This window comes from Marmota flaviventris, chromosome 7 (genome assembly GCF_047511675.1).
Source record: "Marmota flaviventris isolate mMarFla1 chromosome 7, mMarFla1.hap1, whole genome shotgun sequence".
Taxonomy (NCBI): domain Eukaryota; kingdom Metazoa; phylum Chordata; class Mammalia; order Rodentia; family Sciuridae; genus Marmota; species Marmota flaviventris.
In genome coordinates this window covers 118561599-118576614 of record NC_092504.1, presented here as the reverse complement: position 1 = coordinate 118576614, position 15016 = coordinate 118561599, and the positions used below count along the sequence as shown (strand labels likewise).

The window sequence follows — 15016 nt, the reverse complement described above, 5'->3', positions numbered from 1 at the left end:
TTTGAAAAACTAGACCCTTCAGAGTCTTATTCACTGAGAGATTGATATTTTACTGCATGGGGAAAATCATATAGGTTAGAACATATTAATTTGTATTATAAAAAGTCACAGTTACTTTATTAAGTAGTAAGTGCTTGTAGTACTTTGTAATAATACTATAAAAAGTTGACTTGAAACTCTCCAGAAACATGTTTGATCATCTGTAGCACTTGGTACCTCTCCTTTGCACTTTATTGTATTATCATTTTGTTTGTTATGGTCCATGTTCCTGGATATAAAATATGTTCCATGTTTCCAGCTGCTTTTACATAGTAGATCCCAGTAAATATTTATTGCATGACTAATAATGAAACAAGTTACATCAGACTTTCTGATTAACCCTTTACTAACCATGTAAATACTTTTCATAATCTTTTTTCCCCATTTTTGATTACACGTATTTGAACCGTATCTGATGAGTAGAGTTTTCATAACACTTGAATTGCTTCTTTCCACTTTTTTTTTTCATTGAATTGAAGCTTGGAGGCAGCCTGAGGTGTTCTGCCATGTGAGTAGGTGGTGGGCACCTTTGTCTCGCCTGTCCTGCAGTGGCCAGTGCTGGGCTTGGGGAGGCAGTGTCGCAGCATGGAGAGGCACTCACCTGTGCTCACTCTCTTCCGTCCCAGGTGACTGTGGAGGAGGTCATGACCACAACCGCCTACCTAGACCTTTTCCTGCGCAGTATCTCCGAGCCAGCACTGCTTGAGATCTTCCTCCGGTTTATCCTGTTGCACCAGCACGAGAATGTCCACATTCTAGACACTCTCACCAGCCGAATCAACACCCCATTTCGGGTAAGGAGAGCCCAGGAGGAAGGGAACTTGTCACTTGGATTCCGGGAGAGTTTGTTTTGGTAATGACATTATGAATATTCTCTCTTCTTTCCTTCCCTAGTCTTCCCCCACCCTTTTTTTCTTTTTCTCTCACATCCATTACCTTCTTTTTAATTGTATAGAGATTAATTGGATTTATTATTCTATTAAGAGCCTTCCCACTTACTGTTTTTCACAGGAGATCTTTCTCGGTTTGTCTGAGTTAGCTCTTCTGTAGAATTAGCAGAAGGCACTTCTTAAGGGGCAGGATTCTGGAGAACATAAGACCTTAAGTCCAGGTAAAACCAAGGAACCAGTGTCAAGTCTGGATGTTAGAGATCATATTTCTTTCCATGCATATTTTGAAGTGAAAGTCTGAGAAGTTGGGAACCCAGGGTCACTTCACCACTGAGTTATATCCCCAGTGCTTTTTAAATTTTTTTTTTTTTTTTTTAATTTTAAGACAGGGTTTCTAAATTGCTGAAGATCTGGCTAAGTTGCTGAGGCTGGCCTCAAACTTGCGATTCTCCTGCCTCAGCCTCCTGGGTCACTGGGATTACAGGTGGCTAGGTGGTGACTCTTTAGTTTGGAGCCCCGATTCCCTTTGAAAATCCTGCTATTGCTATTACTGCCACATATCATAACCCTCTCTCCAGTAGTTGTAATTATTGTTTTAAAACAATAATAATCGAACAATGTATCTTTGAGTTTGTAACATATAGATGTAATGTGTTAACAGTAATCTCACACAGAGGGGAAGAGGAATAGAGCTAGGTGGGAGCAAAATTTCTGTATTTCACTGGAACTAATTTAGCATAAACCTAAAGTAGAGTCTGATAAATTTAAGCATATTAGAAGAACTAGAGCAACTACTAATAATACAAAATATAGTGAAAAGATCGTTAAAGAAATTAAGATGTTACACTAGAGAAAATATTCATTTACGATTCCACCTAATGGAAGAATACACATTATTCCCCAGTGTGCATAGAGCATTCTTCAAGATAGACCATGAGCTCTGTCATAAGAAAAGCCTCAGTGTTCCAGTTATTTTGAAAAACTTTTAAAAATAAAAAGCTTCAGTGGATTGCGAAGGATTGGAATTATGCAAAGTATGTTCTCTGATCAAAATGGATTGAAATAAAAAAATCCCCCAATATATAGAAATTAAATAGCAAACTCCTAAATAACTAGTAGATCAAACCAAAAAATCACAAGGGAAAGGAGAATTCACTTTGAGATGCTGCAACATGGATGATATTAAGCTGAGGGTGATACCTGAGGATATTATACTAAGTGAAAGAAGCCAGTCAACAAAGGAGAACCCACGTGATTCTATTCATATGTGGTATGTAAAGCAGTCAGACTTTATAGAAACAGAAAGTGGAACGGGGCCATCAGGAGCTGAGTTGGGGTGAATGAGGGGTGGCTGTTCAGTGGTTACAGAGTTTTAATTTCATTGTAAATATTTTAGAGATCTGTTGCACAACAATATGCAACAGATACTTTACATTACTGAATTGTACATTTAGAAAACCCAAATTTGTTCAATTTCATGTTGTATGTTTTGTTTTTAACAAATTATAAAAGAGGATAATTAATCTAAATTTATGACACACTCTTCCAAAAATAGAACAGGAGGGAATACATCCCAACTCATGTCTATGATTTGAAAACCTAAAGTTATCACAAGGAAATTGCAGACTAGTACCTATTATGAATTTAGACATTCTCAACAAACACTAGCACATGGAACCTAGAATATTTAAAAAGCATTATACACTCTGACCAAGTGGGATTTAGTAAGCCAGGATTGCAAAGCTGCTATAAAACTGGAAAATCAATTAATGTAATATGTCATATGAACAGAATAAAGAAAAAAATCATATAATCATCTCAGTAGACACAGAGAAAGCATTTCACAACATTTGACATGATAAGCATACTCAACACACTGGAAATAAGAGAACATATGAAATCTAATACAGGACATCTATGAAAGACTCAGAATTAACAGTGTACTTGATAGTGAAGAGAGCTTCCCCCCAAGATAAGAGCCTGCTTCACCAGCTTTATTCCTTATATACTTCAAGTTATAGCCAGGAAAATTAAATAAGAAAACAGATTGGGAGTAAAATCATCTGTATTTGTAGATGACATGATATTATGTAAAAAACTAAGGACTACACTGGAAAGCTATTAGGACTCATAATGAGGTCAGTAAGATTGGAGGATACAAGATTAATACACAAAAGTCAATTTTATTTCTGTTTAATAGAACTCAGCACACCAAAAATCCAATTAAGAAGACAGTCCTATTGACAATAATATCATAAAGAATAAAATATTTAGGAATAAATCTCACAAAAAAGTATAAAACTTATGCTTGTGAAAACTATAAAAATTGTTGAAATAAAGAAGATTTAAATAAATGGAAAAGCATCTTCATATACTGGAGACTTGATATTGTTGATATGGGAATACTCCCCAGTTGGATCTGCAAATGTAATGCATCCCTGTGAAACTCCTAGCTGGCCTTTTTGATGAAGTTGATGAACTGATCCTAAAATTCATATGGAAATGCAAAGAACTCAGAATAGCCAAAATAAATTGGAAAAAGAACAGTTGAGAGGCTACAACATGGATGAATCTTAAAGATATTGTACTAAGTGAAGTAAGCCGATCAACAAAAGAATGATGATTCCATTCACTTGAAGCATGTCAAGTAATTGAACTCACAGAAACAGAAGGTAGAGAGGGGAGTGGTGGTCAGGACTAGGTGGTGGGAAACATGAATGTCTATTGAGTTCAGTTTCGGTGTAAATATTTGAGATTTCAAAGCTTCCTTCAAAATGATGGCAATCAAAACGGCATGGTATTAGTAAAAGGATAGACAAAGAGATTGATGGAATAGAATTGAGGCTTCAGAACTAAACTCACAACTTCATTGTCAATGGGTTTCTTCTAACAAGGCTTTCAAGATCAATTAGTGGGGGAAAAAATAGTCTTTTCAATAAACAAAGATGGGACAGTTGGATACCCACATGCAGAAGAGTGAAGTTGAATTCCTTCCTCACACCACATGTGTCAACCTAGAAATAGATCAAAGATCAAAGACCTCAACATAAGAGCTAAAACTACAGAACTCTTAAAAGAAAGCATAGGAGTAAATCTTCGTAGCCTTGGTAGTGGTTTCTTAGGTATGAGCAACTACAGAATAAACAGATAAACTGGACATCATCAAATGAAAACTCTGTGCTTCCAAGGACACCCTCAAGAAATTGAAAATAAATCCACAAAATGATAGGCAATTTTATACATATGCATAATTCTTGTACATAAATAAAGAACTCCTGCAGTTCAGTAATAAAAAGAAAAAAGCACTCTGCTGAACACCCTTCAAGGCGATTTGCAGGGGTTACTGTGGCAGTAGGTGAGAAGACTACCTGAGACTGGGAGGAGGAGGGGTTGGGTGGCAGAATTATGAGTATTTCCAAGGGGAGGTGATGCCTGAAGTGAGCCTTGGAGGATAAGAAGGATTTAGGCTTGGAGAAGGCAGAAAAAGGCATGGCAGGTGAAGGACCAGTGCAGGCAATGACTTGGAATGGGGCAGGGTATGTTGCTTCCAGCTAACTACAGGTGTATGACCTGCCCTGGGCAAAAGAGATGTTTTGGGGCAGGTCAAGTATAGCTCTTTTTTTATAACACCATAGTGGATTTCGTTGACCAGGTTTTAAGGCCATCCTGCCTAGAAGACAGGCAAGCTCTTTTTTCTCCTGTGCAAAGAATGAGAGCCTACATTACTTAAATAGCCCTGCGGCCTGGTGGAAGCTTACTCTCAAAGGGTACAGTGGTTTTGTAATGCACCTTTATAGATCTCCCCTGTTCTAGAGTTTATCTTTCCCTTTTGGAAGTCAGAGATTAAAAGACTTCTTGTTATTTTTTAATGAACTTATTAGGGAGCTATATCATCATACCCTTAGCACTGTAGGAAATGGAATCAAGCAGAATATTTGCCCCTGCACCAAGGAGGAGCCGAGGCTTGGGGCTGAATTCTCTGCAGGGAACTTTCCGGGTTACATGCATTTTCTGTGATCCCTCTTTTGTAAATAAGCAATGCCATGTTCGAAAAAATGACCCAGGAAAACAAATTACCTGTAAAGGAGCTCCATATGAGGTGGAGGGAGGTGGAGGGAGGTGGAGGGAGGTGGAGGGAGGTGGGGGGAGTAGGTGTGTCGGGGGAGCTGTAGGGGGCGTGTTTATCTGGATCTTTATAAGTTGGTGATAGGCCTTTTTGCAGGAGGCTCCTTCTGCCTGGTGCTATAATTCTAGGCACTGGCTTCCTAAGCAGCTCCCGTAGGCAAGTCCAGAATACCCAGTCTCTGGCAGCAGTGTGCTTTTCGTCAACACTGCTGGGGGGGGGGGGCACATTTTATTTTGTAATTCTGATTTATTTGCCATCTGTGAGGAGTAGAGTTTTGATTCCACTCTCTGAAGTAGAATATGTGTTGACTGCTTCCCAGCTCTGCGTGGTGTCCCTGGCGCTATTCAGAACTCTCATCGGTTTACATTGTGAAGATGTGATGTTACAACTAGTTTTAAGGTGAGTTACCCCCCACCTTTGTGTGTGTGTCCATGTGGCTCCCTTTAAAGCAAAATTAATTGTATGCTATTAGTATTTTATTTTTACTTTGGTAATATAAGCTAAATACAAGCAACACTTCTAAGGAAGAACGTCATCAAGAGCATCAATTTAAATTTTGCATTGTATCCCAAGGTTAATTTCAGTTTTATTCTGTGAAGTTTTTTTTTTTTTTTTTTTTTTTGGCGGGGGGGGTATATGCATCTTATTATAAATGTGTTCCTAGAAACATCATGTAGATTATTTGGAAATTTTCACAAGTATCATGAAAGCTCTTTGGCATGGTGGTTGAAGTTCTTTCTCCTGAAGTATGTTTATTAGGGATCTTTGTTATTAAAAACAACTATCCCAAAGATGAAAAGCTGTTGAATACAATTTGGCTTTTTCTTTGGTAGTGGTACACATCTAGTGTGCACTATCAGATCTGTGATCATGTTTCAATTAAATTCCATAAATATTTAATCAGCATTTTCCATGTGCAACTCTGCAGGGAGGGAGGTGTGGGAGCAGCTGAGCTAACAGGACTTCTCCTCAAGGTGGCCCAGATGGCCCTCAGTACAGGTGGAAAGAGTTCACTAGTGGTTGGTGGGTATTGGGAGTCAGAACAGACTGCTACTGAGATACTTGATTTGGTGATGCAGGTAGGAGACTCATTGGCACCAAGTCTTACCTTGGCCCAGCCAAGCTCTTCTCTAGTCCTCAAGGGAAGCATCTGCTTTTGTGTAGGGGTTCCACCCCACACCCCAGTGCATAAATCTATAACACCCCAGGCTACCCCATGCTGCTCTTCCTCCTCTTCTCTGAACCCAGATCCTGAATCTTGGGATTGACTCCTTGAGTGAGACCCATCCCAGCAGTACCAGCAACAGAGATAGATAGAAAGTTGCCCCAAAGCCGAGAGGGGAGTGAGGGCCAGGGCTGGGAGATGCTCCTGAGGAGAGTTGGTCAGGGTTTGTGCTGACACTCCCTTGCTGTGGTTAGAATGGAAGAGAGAGCCAGCATCCCTCAGCCGGCCACCCCCTTCTCCTTCCTCACAGGACTTCCTGACCCTCACTTGCCCGTCCTTCAGAGTAAGGGTGGATGAAGCAGAGAGCAGGGAAGAGGGAGTAGCCCTGGGCTTTCCTTAGTTCACATTGGTCATGATTGGAGTGGAGAGTACGGAGGAGAAGGCATTTAGGGTGGATGTCACAGCATTTACAAATAGGTATCTTGGGAAAATTAAGGGGGCGTTGATCCTGGAAGAACAGCAGCAGCAGCAGCAGTACCCCTGGAGCTGGTCAGGAATGCAAGTTCTCAGTCTCCTCCCAGATTCTCCCAACTCAGAAGCTGTGGGGTAGGACCCAGAAAGCTGTTCCAACACCTCCTGAGGATTCCAAGACCCTGATAAGCTCCAGAATCAACTGAAAGCTGGTGCAGAGCAGAAGGGAGCGGTTAGATGATGAGTCCAGAAAAGTTGGTAGCTGTGTGTTGTGGGGGGCCTCACGGAGGTGCCGCTTTATGGGAGAGTTTTACCTATTAGATTTTTAAGTAAAAAATGTTTTTGAACTTTTTAGGGTTGAGATCAGGTCATCAGTAACTAATCTTAAGGCATTAGCAGAGAACAAATCCTGTCATACGGTGGCGCCCTGGGTAGTCTGTCCTGAAAGGATGACTTGAGTCCCAACAGGTCTCCACTGACGCGATGGAAGCTTTAACCAGGCCTGGAGGGAATCCAGAAGAGCAACCTCTTGAAGTCTCTTATTGCCAAAAACCAGGCTTTTACTCCTAGGTGGTAGAACTGGCTTGTATTTTAATGTCAAATGCTTAAACACTGCTTCTTTGATGGCAGGAAGAGCAGCTGGCTCTTCAGTGTACCTGGAAGCCTGGCCCCTGTCCAGAGGCTAGAGTGTCTCCACTGTGGGTCAGCCATGTGGGTCAGGACGGCTTTGGCCCAGGTGATGGCAGGGTTGCTTGCTAGCCATTCAGTGACCTTTACAAGGTGAGCTCTGATCACCTTTTCTCTGCTTCTAAAGCCTTACTTGTAGTATTAAAAACTGTCCTCAGAGATGGCATTAGCCAAGGCGGCTTCTGGGACCAAGACATGTACCTTATGAAGATGGAGAAACCAGCTCATGTTTGAAATAGGAATGTGTCCAAGTCTGGGCTAGTCATTTCCATAGAGGGTAAGAACAAGTAATTTCCCAGAAAGTGCCTGCAGGGCATGTTGTCAAAGTTCTTGATGGTGTAATGCACCAAAGGCTGGACCTGAGCTGGCTCCTTCCTCCTCCTCCTCTCTCTCCTTCTTTCTTTCTTTAATGAGGATGATGGAGATCATAATACCATAATAGAGTTGTTCTTTTTTTTGGTGGTACTAAGGATAATCAGGGCCTTTTGCATGATAGGCAAGTGCTCTGCCACTGAGCTACACCCCCAGTCCCGATATGGTTGTCTTGATTGAATGGTTCCTCTATTTCTTTTAATAGTTTTTTAGTTGTATGTGGGCATAATACCTTTATTTATTTATTTTTATGTGGTGTGGAGGAAGGAACTCAGTGCATGTGCTCTACTACTGAGCCACAACTCCAGCCTTGGTTCCTGTATGTCTAATTTTCCTGCACTGCTGGGGGAATTCATGGAGAGAGAGAGGGAAAAGACGCACACAAGAGGCCATTGTTCCTGGTCTCCTTCCTCTGAACTGCTCTTTTGCTCTGACCTGTTCTGGTTTTGGAATGTGCTGCCTCATAAGGTTGTGAAGATCATGTGTGGTGATACATGTGAAAATATTTTAAAGTGCTGTGAAATATTATACAAATTTAGGGAGGGAATTCTTTAGAAAGTTTAACCTTAAACTTATGAAAGCAGTTATCTTCTCTCATTTAGAATGTCTCCAAAGCAACAACAATGAAAACTCTATTCTTCTAGTCATGTAAACTTTAAAGGACATAAAAAAATAGATTTATAACCCATCCTTTTTTTTTTTTTTTTTTGCTACCATTACTGTCTTTCAAACGTTCATGGCAAACTCAGAGTTCACAGAGGCCCTAGAGCAGTAAAGATTGTATGAATGCTTTTTAATGAAGTTATTTATTATGTGATAAATAAATGATAACCTTATGTCACTTTCTATTGCAACTCAAATGCTCTTATACATTGACACTTCAAAGTGATATTCCATTCGTAACAGATACAAGTTTCTCTCATTTGACAAGGTATCAGAAAAGCAAGTGGAAATAAGACACCCCAGGAGAGGATATTTTAGTGAGCAGATAACCAAGAAGTCACCCACCTCCTTGGAAGTGACATGTGATAGGCCAAGGACAGACAGGCAATGCTGACAAGCAGTGAGGTGACAGATTTGCCCCTGTATTCCTGGAACGTCCCCAGTTTAGGTGAAAATTTAATTGATAGACACCTGAATGCTGTTTCTGAGTATCCCGGTTGGCATTTCCTTCCAGAAATGCCCGTGTGCACCACGTCACCGTTAGGTTCCCGTAGCAGCTGTTGTGCTTGGAGAGAGGCCGTGTGTGCACCTGAGGAATGCTGCCCTCTTCCCGTTGTTGGGATGTGCAGCCGGGGAAGGCAGGAGTGAGGCAGGCGCCGGGGAGGAGGAGTGGAGCCGTGGCCAGGCCGACTCTCTCTGAGCCCTCTGTTGCTATGGTGCGGTCTGGGATGACTGTCATCTCAGGAGAAGCGCCTTGCTCACCTTGCTGTATGTCACTGCTTTGTTTTGTTTTTCTCATCAGTGTAGCAATAAGTAGGATGTGTGCTTTGTCACCATTCCTGTCATTGGCTTGTGACAGAAGTGATGGTTTATTTTAATGAGTGATATCCAGGAACAAAGGAAGTAGACCCAGGGTTGGAGAATTAACGAAAACCGAGAGGACAATGTGGACATTTTTTTCCCTACTGTGATGGGAGATGGGTTCAAGTCATCTGGACGTCTAAAGTCAATAACTAATCTCTGACTAGTTTTACATCTTTCTGAATTTAAATACAAATAAGATAAAGTGATGACAGATACCTACGCTAAGTGCTTATGTGAGCTTTCTGCTATGGACAGCCACTTTGTTTTGATATTTGACATTTTAGAAGTTTCTAGCATTCATTCCATTCCCAATTTTTCCCTCTAAGTGATGGAAAGACAGAGGGTTGGGTAGCGTTTGTCTGTTCCTTCTTCTGTGAGGATCCTTCATTTTAAAGACCCTGTGAAATGACTACCTTCAATACTAGGGAGGTTATTCATTTGAATGGACGCCCCTATTTCCAATTTCATAGAACCTCCTCTTTAACCGACAGGGGATCTCCCTTCAATTGATTTATTCAGAAGAAAATCCTTAGTTTCTCCTGCAAGCATGTATTTGCAAAGTTGCAAATTGCTAGTAACTCTTTATTCTAAAACAATTTCAAGCTACTGACTGGTGGTATCTGATAAATAGCTTTATTAGCTTTGATCCGGTGTTCTTTTTTTTTTTTTTTTTTAACACTTCCAACAACAGTAGAAATCTGTGTATATCAACTTAAATCAGGAAATATGTTTGGTTTGAGCTGCAAGTACTCATTGAGTTCCTGAAGTATATAAAAACATTGAAGTAGTTTATTCCATAAATAATTAATGACCGGAGATAGAAGATGGCGGCGAGGGGAGTACATTGCCCCCGTGTGCTGCTTCACTGTGTGGGAGTATGACAAGTCAGGACGGCTAAAGGCTATCTTGTTAGGAATTTCCAGCAATAGTGGGGTGCTCCGGAACCTGGAGGAAGGATTTCCATCGCACGAGGATCAGCTACGGGGACTCAAACGCGAGAGGTTTGTCGCACGGAGGGTAACACTGCTTATTCAGCAAATCGCCCCGCGGCTAGAGTCTGCAGCGTGCACTGGGAAACGAGGAGATAGCGACGCAGGGATACAGCGCTGCAGTTTCTGCCAGTCGTGCAAGCACCGTACTCAGGGACGGGGGAAGGAAGCGGTCCATCTCGGTTCTCCACACCGGTCAGACCACAGAGGAGGCCAGCAGCCACCATGTTGGAAAGCTGACGTCACCTTCCCTGTTTTCGACTGACCGCAGCTCATTCAGCCATAGAACAGGTAATTTCAGGCTGCCATTCGCCTGCGGCTTGCAGACAGATTGCTAGGGTTCAGTGCCTGGGGGCTTCTTAGAACCTGATCTTATCGGAGCGAACACCGAGCACCGGGCGGCCGAGTTCCGGCTCCCGGAACTGCCCTGGCCCAGGGCTGGGGAGCCTGCGGAGGCTGCTTCTTGGACCCTGCTCCTATCAGAGCATACACCAAGCACTAAGCGGCCGAATTCCGGCTCCCGGAATTAAGCCCGCGGGGACTGCTTCTTGGAGCCTACTCTTATCGGAGCTTACACCGAGCACGGAGTGGCCGAGTTCCGGCTCCCGGAATTGCCCTGGCCCAGGGCTAAGAGCCCACGGAAACTGCTTCTCGGTCTGGGTCCTGCTGAGGGCCGGTCAGGACTCACCCGTTGCTTTGGTTGCCCGGCAAGGGGAACGAAATGCTGCCATTCGCATAGGATACCAACGTGGCAGAGATCTGATGTCATCAGAAAGCGGCGGAGGAGAGAACTTCATCAATACCAGCGGCGACAGAAACAGTTGGTCTCCTGGTAGGGGGGGTGAGGCACAGACACCCGAGTCTCCTCAATTTGTCGTCGAGCCAGAGGGGAGGAGCCAGGCCGCTGCCAGCGCCCGGAGCAGGCCCAGCGGCTCGCCAGCGTGGTGACCGCGTGACCCCAATTGGAGAGGGGGCGGAGCGGAGCTGCCACCCGCACCCACAAGGTGGGCAGACCCGCGACCCAGTGGTACATGGGCGTGGTAGGAGGGGCAGGGCAGAGCCGCCGTTCGCGCTTGCAAGGTAAACAGACCTGTCACAGACTGGCGGGTCAGGCCCAGTGGCCTGCCAGTGTGGTACACACGTCACCCCAACTGGAGTAGGGGCAGAGCAGATCCTTCTCCCACGCCCGGATCAGGCCCTGCCGGTGTGGTGGCCACGTGACCCCAATTGGAGTGGGGGCGGAGCGGAACCGCCACCCGTGCCCGCAGGGTGAGCAGACCAGTGATCAACCTGCAGATCAGGCCCAGGGGTCCGCAGGCGTGGTAGGAGGGGCAGGGCAGATCCGCCGCCCGCGCCTCCAAGGTAGGCAGATCTGTGACAGACCGGCGGATCAGGCCCAGGAGCTTGCCGGCGTGGTACACACACCACCCTAATTGGAGTAGGGGCAGAGCAGAGTTGCCGCCCGTGCCAGGAACAGGCCCAGCGACCTGCAGGCGGGGTAGTCACGACACCCCAATTGGAGTAGGGGCAGAGCAGAGCCGCCACCCGTGCCCGAAAGGTGGGCAGATCTGCGACCGACCAGCGGGACAGGCCCAGTGGTCTGCCGGTACGACAGACACGTCACCCCATTTGGAGTAGGGGCAGAGTGGAGCCGCCGCCCGCGCCTGCAGGGTAGGCAAACCTGCAACCGACCGGCGGATCAGGCCTGGTGGCCTGCCGGCGTGGTACACTCGTCATCCCAATTGGAGTAGGGGCAGAACAGAGCCGCCGCCAGCGCCCAGAACAGGCCCAGTGACCTGCCGGCGTGGTAGCCACGACACCCCAATTGGAATAAGGAGAGAGCAGAGCCGCCGCCCGCACCTGCAGGAAAGATACGCAAGCAGTATGAAAAGACAAGGAAAGAAAGGACCACAAGCAATGCAGGTCAACGCAACTTTAGAAGAGGTAACAGCTGCAGCAGATGGAATGTCAGATAAAGAATTCAGGATATACATGCTTCAGATGATCTGGAGTATCAAGGAAGACATTAGACAGCAAAATCAGACAATGAAAGATCACTTCGACAATGAATTACGCAAACAAATCCAGGAAGCAAAGGATCAACTATACAGGGAGATAGAGGTTATAAAAAACAAACAAACAGAAATCCTAGAAATGCAGGAAGCAATAAACCAACTTAAAAACTCAATGGAGAATACTACCAGCAGAGTAGAACACTTAGAAGATAGAACATCAGACAATGAAGACAAAGTATTTCAACTGGAAAAGAACATAGACAGCTCAGCAAGACTGTTAAGAAACCATGAGCAGAACATCCAAGAAATATGGGATAACATTAAGAGACCAAACTTAAGAGTCATTGGGATACAGGAAGGTACAGAGCTCCAAACCAAAGGAATGAGCAGTCTATTCAATGAAATAATACGAGAAAACTTCCCAGACTTGAAGAATGAGACAGAATCCCAAATCCTAGAAGCCTACAGGACGCCGAATGTGCAAAATCATAAGAGATCCACACCTAGACACATTATAATGAAGATGCCCAACATACAGAATAAGGAGAGAATTTTAAAAGCTACAAGAGAAAGGAAGCAGATTACATTTAGGGGTAAGCCAATCAGGATAACAGCTGATCTTTCAACACAGACTCTGAAAGCTAGAAGATCCTGGAATAACATATTTCAAACACTGAAAGAAAATGGGTTCCAACCAAGAATTGTGTATCCAGTGAAATTAAGCTTCAGGATGGAAGATGAAATTAAAACCTTCCACGATAAACAAAAGTTAAAAGAATTCGCAGCTAGAAAACCATCTCTTCAAAACATCCTCCGCAAAACATTACAGGAAGAGGAAATGGAAAATAACAATGAAAACCAACAGTGGGAGGTAGGACAGTAAAGGGGGGGAAAATAATCAAAGAGGAAAACAAACCATGTTTAGTAACAGAAATAAACAAATATGGCTGGAAGAACAACCCATATCTCAATAATAACCCTAAATGTTAATGGCTTAAACTCACCAATTAAGAGACACAGGCTAGTAGAATGGATCACAAAACAAGACCCAACAATATGCTGCCTACAGGAGACGCATTTGATAGGAAAAGACATACATAGGCTGAAGGTGAAAGGTTGGGAAAAATCATATCACTCATATGGACTTCGGAAACAAGCAGGAGTGTCCATACTCATATCAAATAAAATAGATTTCAAGCCAAAGTTAATCAAAAGGGATAAAGAGGGACACTACATACTGCTTAAGGGAACCATACACCAACAAGACATAACAATCATAAATATTTATGCCCCAAACAATGGTGCAGCTATGTTCGTCAAACAAACTCTTCTCAAGTTCAAGAGTCTAATAGACCACCATACCATAATCATGGGAGACTTCAACACACCTCTCTCGCCACTGGTCAGATCTTCCAAACAAAAGTTGAATAAGGAAACTATAGAACTCAATAACACAATTAATAACCTAGACTTAATTGACATATATAGAGTATACCACCAAACATCAAGCAGTTATACTTTTTTCTCAGCAGCACATGGATCCTTCTCAAAAATAGATCATATATTATGTCACAGGGCAACTCTTAGACAATATAAAGGAGTAGAGATAATACCATGCATCTTATCTGATCATAATGGAATGAAACTGAAAATCAATGATAAAAGAAGGAAGGAAAAAGCATACATCACTTGGAGAATGAACAATAGGTTACTGAATGATCAATGGGTTATAGAAGACATCAAGGAGGAAATTTAAAAATTCTTAGAGATAAATGAAAACACAGACACAACATATCGGAATCTATGGGACACATTGAAAGCAGTTCTAAGAGGAAAATTCATTGCTTGGAGTTCATTCCTTAAAAAAAGAAAAAAACCAACAAATAAATGATCTCATACTTCATCTCAAAATCCTTGAAAAAGAAGAGCAAAACAACAGCAAAAGAAGTAGAAGGCAAGAAATAATTAAAATCAGAGCTGAAATTAATGAAATCGAAACAAAAGAAACAATTGAAGAAAAAGTTGGCTACGATCTACATACTGTGGGGTCGGGCTCCAAATTCCTCAATAGGACACCCATAGCACAAAAGTTAATAACTAGAATCAACAAATGGGACTTACTCAAACTAAAAAGTTTTTTCTCAGCAAAAGAAACAATAAGAGAGGTAAATAGAGAGCCTACATCCTGGGAACAAATCTTTACTCCTCACACTTCAGATAGAGCCCTAATATCCAGAGTATACAAAGAACTCAAAAAATTAGACAACAAGAGAACAAACAACCCAATCAACAAATGGGCCAAGGACCTGAACAGACACTTCTCAGAGGAGGACATACAGTCAATCAACAAGTACATGAAAAAATGCTCACCATCTCTAGCTGTCAGAGAAATGCAAATCAAAACCACCCTAAGATACCATCTCACTCCAGTAAGATTGGCAGCCATTAGGAAGTCAAACAACAACAAGTGCTGGCGAGGATGTGGGGAAAAGGGTACACTTGTACATTGCTGGTGGGACTGCAGATTGGTGCAGCCAATTTGGAAAGCAGTATGGAGATTTCTTGGAAAGCTGGGAATGGAGCCACCATTTGACCCAGCTATTCCCCTTCTTGGTCTATTCCCTAAAGACCTAAAAAGAGCATGCTACAGGGACACTGCTACATCGATGTTCATAGCAGCACAATTCACAATAGCTAGACTGTGGAACCAACCTAGATGCCCTTCAATAGACGAA

The 15016-nt window shown here is 43.1% G+C and overlaps 1 protein-coding gene across 2 annotated transcripts in view; it reads left to right on the top strand.

Annotated features, from left to right (window-relative positions):
• Positions 1-15016, top strand: part of Fhip1a (FHF complex subunit HOOK interacting protein 1A) — a 239295-nt gene that overhangs the window by 195506 nt on the left and 28773 nt on the right. For both annotated transcript variants that reach the window (XM_071614616.1, XM_027926778.2), the window contains 2 exons: positions 666-833; positions 5375-5454. In XM_071614616.1, coding sequence (XP_071470717.1) covers positions 666-833; positions 5375-5454 — 248 coding nt within the window. The remainder of the gene's footprint in view (positions 1-665; positions 834-5374; positions 5455-15016) is intronic.